At 38.3% G+C, this 8,668-nt stretch overlaps 1 protein-coding gene across 1 annotated transcript; it reads right to left on the bottom strand.

Moving 5' to 3' along the window:
• Positions 1-287: 287 nt before the first annotated feature.
• On the bottom strand, positions 288-7,949 carry LOC140112828 (membrane-spanning 4-domains subfamily A member 4A-like). The gene is made up of 6 exons (XM_072132610.1): positions 7,804-7,949; positions 6,690-6,809; positions 5,901-5,957; positions 4,892-5,041; positions 3,278-3,400; positions 288-1,505 (listed from the first exon to the last, which is right to left on the bottom strand). Exons 1-6 carry the CDS (start codon positions 7,873-7,875, stop codon positions 1,473-1,475), a joined length of 555 nt encoding a protein of 184 aa, XP_071988711.1. The 5' UTR covers positions 7,876-7,949; the 3' UTR covers positions 288-1,472.
• Positions 7,950-8,668: the final 719 nt, after the last annotated feature.

Here is an 8,668-nt window from a genome sequence, read left to right as displayed (position 1 = left end):
TTTTCAGACAGGGCTCAAAACCTTCTCCTGCCGTCCCTGGCCACCCAGGATGTGCTGTGATCGGTGCTATTTTAAAGCTACACATCCTTAGCTGCCTGGGACTACTGAAGGAGCAAGGAGGTTCAAACAAGGCCGTTTGGGTTTGGTTGTAATTTGGGCACTAGGTCTCTAAATGGTTCACCATCATTGTCCCAGAACAACAATTAAAAAAAACACATTTTTAAAAAAAAATTTGGTGAATTAGTTAATAACAATTATGTAATGTGAATTAGTATAGTTGACCAACTTTATTTTGTTCCAATCTCACCTTTACTTAATATCTCATACATCATTGGTCATTATAAGGATGCCTATACACTTAGCAATTACTGCATAACGATTGGTTTTACAACACAGATTCTAAGAAATACATTGTGCAATTTTTATTGCTTGTTTTTATTGACATTTTTTTAAAACCCGAAACAGAAATTCACAGAGTTAATAAGATTATCATGGCTAATACAATCATAGGTGGAACAAGTAGGCAATGCACAAACATCAGTGGGGTTGGCCTGCTAATCCAAGAGAACCTCAACAGAAACAAAAAGGCCCAAACTACACGAGAAGTCATACATGTTTAAAAGCAGAAACAAAGTAGAGTAGGGACGAGGCAAACAACACAAAGACTACGAAGGGACAAAGAAAAGGGTGGCTGGTAGGGTATACTTGATCTGTCTACTCCTGTACTGAGGGGTAGACAGATCAAGAAACTTTTCTAGGAGGTAAAGGTAGGTCAGCAAGTTTCCGGTGCCCACTTTTTGTCCTACAAGCTCCATACTTTAACATAGAGCTGTACAATATTGTTTGGGGAAGCCATCAACTATTCCATATTTCTACCTTTTCAGATTCCTTAGTAAATTAGGCTTCAGTAAGAATATGCAGTCTTCACAATTGGGTAAGAAGTGATATTCATTAAGTAAAACGGCAGGTAAAAGGGAGAAGATAGAGTGGAGTAAACCCTCAACCTCACACCAGAACGGTTGGAGTAATAGGCAGGTCCAAAACATCTGTTGTAGTCCTGTAGCAACAGCCAATATTCGAGGTGTTCCAGAATAGTGGGTACGGAGTATGGAAAGTCTGGAATCCCAATTCATACTTGTTCTCTTTGTAGTTCACTCAAAGGGATGTCTGTGCCGGCTCATTGCCATTTCTGTTGCCGATTTTCTTTTTTTTTGCTTAATAGGGACACCAATAATGGTCTCTCACTTACTCATATGAGGGCGTTTCATAGATACATCGAGTGTGGGAGTTCAGAGAGATTAATCTTGAAGGGGTGCGAGGAGGTACTTTGTCAGCACCTCCAAGTGATTGTAGCAGGTAGTTTATCTGATTGTATACTGGAAGGTACAAGAGGTAGCAGGTTGGATTTCTCAGTTTACAGGTTATGTTCACATCAAGTATTATAGGCTTTATTTTAATGGTGCTACTTGGGCTCATGTGCTGAAAGCTGGGTTCTGGTAGGTGTTCTGTAAGAATATGTAAAAAAATCATATAGAGGTCAATCATCACAATAAGATTCTTTATATTCTTTCATTTAAGAACAGATAAGAAAAAAATACATGGACACAGTGTAGACCATGGCCAAGGTCAATAAGGCAGTGTGTAGAAAACCCGTTTAAGGTTTTCACAAACCAAATTTAATTCATCATAACAATTTGTCTTTGATTTGGTCGTCTATGTTCAATTCCATTTTTGTTTTAGCAGAATTGATCAAGTGAGTTTATGTATGTTGTATTTGTTTTTTTTTAGTTTGTCTCATAATATTGGGGTTTTTTTTGTGTCACAAAATGTTCTTTTTTTTGCGCACATGTCCCTTAATAAATTTGGTAGTGGTTTTCTCCTATTTGAACGCCAGGGGGTGACTAGAGTCATTTTGCAGGAAAACTTGCGCCGGAACGAAAACTTGCGCCAAATCACAAATTATGAATTCAGCTCAGTCTATGCAAATAAAAATTTTGGCACATTTTAAAGTGACACTGGGGGATATTTATCAGGACCTCTGCGCACCGCCAGTGGCGCAGAGGCCCTGAAATAATCGCAAATGCTAGCTTATTGCTAGGTTTTGCGATTATTTTCCCCAATCCGCCACCTTCATGCCAGTGGGGCGTGAAGGGGCGTGAAGGGCCGGCGTGGGGCGCACGAGCGCCAGCATATGATAAATATCCCCCTCTATGTTCATTTGGCGCAATGGAAAGTCGCAAAACAGCATATGTACTAAAACTGCGCCAAAACATCACCAAACATAGACAAAAAAGACAATGATGAATTCCCCCCACTCTATATGGGATCCAATTTTGCAAAACAATGTTGTTCTATAAATCTGCTTATCTCATGACACGTGTTTGTGGCTATGTCCAACTGAGAGGAAGTGTAGTGGAGTAGAAATCTGAAATGAATGATCTACATAAAAACTGGAAATGGTCAGAAAAGTAATAGAAATTTATCAGATATCCCAATATTAAATAATTTCCTGCATAACGCAACATAGTATAGTACCCATAAATGATTGTAATAGTATCCTAATGAATAAGGATGAGAAAAAGATGGTAGTCCAACAAGTCCAACCTACGGTGTCAAACCTACACAGTCCAACGTAAGGCAAAAGATTTGCATTTTTTTTAACTTTAACATTTTCTCCAATAAAGCCCCCCCCCCCCCCAAAAAAAACTTGCCATTAATGACTATGCTTCTAAAAAAATACAAAATGAGGAAATTGAAAAAAGGAATAAGGAAGGTTTCATACATAAAAGTCTGAAGTATATTGTTTAAATGTTATATTTCATTGTTAAATAAGGGATAGTAGACTTTTGGGGTCTCACCAAAAAGCTTTTACAACTCCAGGCCAAAGAAATAAAATGTATCTACTATGTTTCGGCTCCTCACTTCCATTGTGAGTCCTCCAATCTATTGGTGTACTTTTTGAGCTGCGCCAAAATTGTGTAAGTCAAGTGACCAAAGCAACCAATTGGGAACTGCAGTCACAGGATCGGGGGGAGGTTCATCAGCTTCTGTGAATTCTGCTGCAGTCATGTGCCAACATTTTCAGCCCAACAAGGAGTCTACATAATAAGATGATGGGATGTGACCGAAGAATTAGGAAGCTAAAGTAGGATAAGTTCACTTTTTTATTTTCTACCTGCTTTCGCTCTACTCAGGTTTTCCAGGGACCCCAAAAACAGCCTAATTCTTCTTATATTCCTTTATATTGTTAGTTCCTTATGACATCATCTCTACTTACCGGTGGTATATCAGGGGTCTTATTTTTCATTGAGCGAATGCTGAATGCAAAGCCTGTAATGGACATGGTAAACTGCAGAAACGTGATGAACACCAGGTGGATCAGAGTGATCAATCGGATGACCTAAAATAAGGTTAAATATAAGTTAAATACTAAAAGCAATAATAACCTGTCATTACGAATAGATAATTAGAATAGATAAATCAGGAGCAACTTCACACCATTTGTAAACGTGTAATAATCATTGATCCAATAAACGTCTGCAGAGACTGTTGTGAAGGGGATTGCGAAGATCTTTGTGTGGTTAGAAACAAATGGGTTTCAAAGGTTGAAGATCCTGATATACGTGCTACATCACATTTCTTTCAACTATGTCTGCTTATCTATAGCTGGTCAGTAGTGTCATACAGGGTTGTCTACTTCCTTAAAGGAAAACTACCATCAAATTCCATGAGGATAAATCAGGGACACTTACTCACAGATCCAGGCACAGTGACTGTGGTAATCTTCTTATATTTGTTCCTTCCTTCTAAAACCAACTTTTAACATGATGCTATTGTGCCAGATTGCCCCCTTAGGGTGTTACCAGAACCCCCTATGTTGTTGCTTCACAGGTTGTTACACTGTGCCAGTATACTTCCCTCCTCCCACTGTGTCCTGAAATGTCTTCTGCTGCCAATAGATTACTTCAGGCAGAGGGAGGGGTGAAGTTCTAAGGGAGGAGAGGGGACAGTGTAACAGCCTGTTAAGCTACAGTTTGGAGGGGCTGTTTCACAATGTTTAACATTCCCAGGAGCCCTTTGGGCTCTTTAGCATAATTTTAAAAGTTAAATTTTAGAAGGAACGAGGCCATGGATAACACATATGTCTCAAACTATGAATAACTGCCTCTGGATTATCATGATGGATTTTGATTTCCTTTAAAAATATTAATAAGGCAGCAAATTTGATGATGATCCTAAATTTATGAAATAAATATCTAGAATTTAAAAATTATATATAATTATTAATTTGTAAATTATAAAACATAGCCTATTTCACATGTTCATATACACTAATTATAGCATGATAGATTTCAGAGTCAATTCTGGGTTTCTCTGATATGCTACATGATCACTTTCCCATTGGGAAACTTACCCTTGATCCAATATGGCGGCTTTCACAATGGCGGCCATGTTACGTACAAAGCCTAAAAGATAGGTCCCCTCAACCAATAATTGCTGGGGTATCAGACATATCGTTTCCCCTTTCAGTTGTGAAAGAAGTGTCCGGGACTTTTGGCTAGAGATGAGTGGACCTGAATGTTAAGTTTGGTTTCAGGGGCGTTCCACCTGACCGGGATATATTGACAGGGTAAGGCAACCAATCCAGCAACATGTCCAGGTCAGCAATCGGGTCCACTCATCTCTGCTTTTGGCCCATCTTAGTCTTACTATACTAAAAAATTCAAACTTATAAAAACATAAATTCAAACATTTAAAATTTTTCCACTTTCAAACTATAGACTCCAGACTACAGATTAGACTTTAGCCCTCAGGAGACTTCATTGATTATTATTCATTAAAAACCAATAAAATAGTAAATGTTAGTAGTGTGGAGGAACACATTATTTACCAGGAGGGTATCTTGAAACAGCGAGCACGGACTTGTAAAACACGGTCCATAGTTAAAATAATATGTATGAGCTAAATCAATTATGACCAATGCGACTTCACACAAGGCGATCAGAGCGCTGAACAAGTTTGTGCCTAAAGTTCCTTTAACCTAAGAAGAGAAAAAATGATAAAGTGTAAATGTTCAAGCATTTGTGTAATTCATAGTATGGATCTCTTTTCTGCCCAGTCTCTCTAGTCCCTGTACTGCATCTCCTAATAAAATACGGTAGGCGGATAAATGGTGGTATTGCAGTCAATTCCAGCTCCTGGATGAAACTATTCTGAAGCTGCATAGATCACCATATGATTTCATGATGTATAGGTTAGAGGGGGTACCATATAGTGGCAAGATGATGGATGATAAAAGCCCAACAATTACAACGGAAGTGGATAAAAAGATTCTTTGGTCTTTGCCGGGTAGAAGTTCCCTTGGGTAATGATACTCGATTCAGCCAATAAGTGGCCTCCTCAAACCATTGGACTTCAGTTCCTCTATACACGAGTCCGATACTGTAGTCCAAGAAGCCTGACTGATTGGCTGAAGTAGGTCCTGTGACCCCCTGGAACATGCGTCTGGGTGTCGGTGCCACCTGGCCTTTGCCAGGTGGAAGTTCTGGTGGGTCATGGAACTTGATTCAGTCAGTGGCCTCTTCGGATCATGGGACATCAGTTCCTCTACATCACAAGTCACATCCTGTAGTCTGAGGAGCCCACTGATTGGCTGAAGCTAGTCCTGTGACCCCTTCCCCTCGGAACTTGTCTCTGGGCGTTGGTGCCAAAGACCAAAAGTGATGCAGGAGTTGATGGCTGGTGAAGGGTAAGTACACTTTCTTTTAACCCCCTGTGCCTAATTTTGTAAATACTGCTTTGAGTGTCACTTTTATATAGGCAGAGTCCCAGCTATTTTATATGTGATGGTCAATGGATATCTATGTACTATTTCCTTTACATATCTAAGAGCCACTTACCAGACCACGAGTACCTTTGTTTGCTGCTGCTACTGTCACAGATCCAGAAATGAGGTACTGCAATACACAACAGAAATACTATAACTTTCCTCCGGGTCACAGTATTCACTGACAGTTAGTTTACTCACCATATAAACAATACATAGCGAGTAGCTACAACTAAAGATACCATACAATTCTTCATGCACTAATATGGAAATGGAGTAATAATGGAGGGATTCTGCTATTGGAGACACTTTGTATTTTGCTCTAGACTTCAGCTGAAATAAATAGATTGTCCTATTTAAGCGCCTTTGTCTTGGTCCATTTTTCTTTGTTCTGTGTTGTGTTGTGATGAAGAAAATAATTTTGGTCCAGCTCAGTTCTGTAGTTAAGGTATTGGTTTTTTATTTCGTTCACCCTGTAAGCTGTTATGAAAATGAGGGATAGCTTGGCTATTGAACTGAGCCAGATTTCCTTCATCAACAACACCGCCTATGTTGAGACCCAAATGGCGCCAGGAGAGAAACTTGCAAAATCCAGATGATCTGAGCAATGATGCTACATTCACTGGAATCCTCCTAGTTCCCTGTAAGACTGGGCGCTCAGGAACTGCTGGTCAGAAAAACTTAGTAGAAGTTACTACTACTATTTTGACCTTCAATGAGCTAAAAGCAATGGCGTAACACAGCAGTTTTCCATTACTCTCTGTAAAAGTAAAAGTGATGATTTTTTGATTTTTTTTTGGCCCAAGGCATAACACTAAAAACTGTATAAAAGTATTAAGACAATGGAGTCATCATTACTTACAAAAGCTGCTCCCCAGTAAAATATGAAGCTATATACTGTCACCGAAGTGTAGGCATTTAATGTGTAGACCAACACGGTGCCTACAAACATCTGCACGAAGGCCAGCGAGATTTGGATAGCCTTAAAAAAAAAAAAATTGGATTACTCAATTGGTCACTGATTCATGATAAAATTATAAGTCACATAACATACACAAAGCCAAACAATGTTCTATTTGGAATCCATAAAGAATTACACTATTCCCCTAATATAGATTAATTGTTCTCTGTGCTATAGGAGACTTTGCCTTTCTCTGGATCAACACCATAGAAATATAGAGTGTTTTATTTTAAACCTTACTAGCAAGGCTTGAATTAATGGACCTGAATTTGTATCCTTTTTTAAACCTAATAACAATAACTATGATCTATAATCTATCACATCTATGAAGCAAAATATTAAGGGAAGTTCAAAGGGGTCAAATCAAGGAAATCTACCACCAGGATGAAGGATTGTAAACCAAGCACACTGACATACTGGTGTGTGCCCTTCTACTTTTATCTTATGTCCTGGTTTAAAAAAAATGGCTTTAAAAAATTATGCAAAGACTCCTTAGGGGCAAGACTCATTTGCATATTTTTAAAAGCCTTTTTTCTATTAAAAAAAAAAGATCATAAGAAGCTTAAAAAGGAGCAGATCCTGCCAGGGGGCACACACCAGTATGTCAGTGTTCTCGGTTTACAATTCTTCATCCTGGTGGTAGATGTCCTTTAATATAAAAGCCTAGTATAAAATAATCATATCTATGAACACTGTCTGTTGACACTACTGTATACAACCTTAACGGTATATTATATTAGTCACACATATTTACACCATTACAATCACATGCAGAAACACATCCAACTTCACTTTTTTTCTAAAGACTTCTATAACAGTTGATCAATCTATAAACAATCCCCGTCGTTGGTTAGCACAGACGGAATTTCTACTTGCTATTATGAAAAACCTATCCCAAAATTCGGATTTTAATTACAATCGCTGATAACTTAGGTAAAAAAATTTTTTTAATAAAACTGTACAAATATGTTACATTTATAAAAATGTATATTTTAAAATCTAATTGTAAACTCACCCCTAGAGCTTTTGGTTGTCCCTTTAGGAAAATTTGGTGAAATTCCGGTTCCACTATTGGTTGGGAAGCCATAATCTCAGTCTACTGGAAGCTAAAATAGAAATACGTAGAAAATAAATATGTAAATGTAGAACTAAAGAGTGCACATGTAAGTACAACAAAAACATCAGCTTACCTTGTACTGACTGTGTTCTACCCTTGTAATAGCAAGTATATAAAGCTAGATCCACTCCCATTTTATTGATTAATATTCCTGCTCCGTGACGTGATGATATTGCACCCATTTATGATAAGACTTTATTACACTTAAGCGTTGACTCAATGGATAACGGGGCTAAATATTAACTAATTCACACACAATGCCGAAAATGTATAGTATGGGAAGTAACAGGATTGCAGTAGCAGGTTGATACCCTGCGGCAACACATAGGATTGGTAATAACAGGGCAATCACAGGTCTTTAAACCGGTTTGCAAAAGTATTGAACTTTTCATCATTTTTAAATATTACAGTGACAAATGTAAATGTATTTTATTGATTATTTGTGTTGCCCTATTACATACAATATCAGGTATTTATGAAGTGTTAATAAAATAATACATGCTTCTGCAAATTTTGCTAATGCAAAATGGAAAGTGTTTGACTTGCATATAGATTAAGCCCCCTGTACTTGGATACCCTGCATAATATCCAGTGGGACTGATTGCTTTTAGAAGTCACCTACCGTATATACTCGTGTATAAGCTGAGTTTTTCAGCACAAAAAAATGTACTGAAAAACCTCACCTCACCAGGCTGGGCTGGCTGTATTCTACAGGGGGCAGGCTGGGCTGGCTGTATACTACAGGGGGCAGGCTGGGCTGGCT

The sequence above is a fragment of the Engystomops pustulosus genome, chromosome 1 (genome assembly GCF_040894005.1).
Source record: "Engystomops pustulosus chromosome 1, aEngPut4.maternal, whole genome shotgun sequence".
Lineage (NCBI taxonomy): Eukaryota > Metazoa > Chordata > Amphibia > Anura > Leptodactylidae > Engystomops > Engystomops pustulosus.
This window is presented reverse-complemented; position numbering and strand designations above follow the sequence as displayed.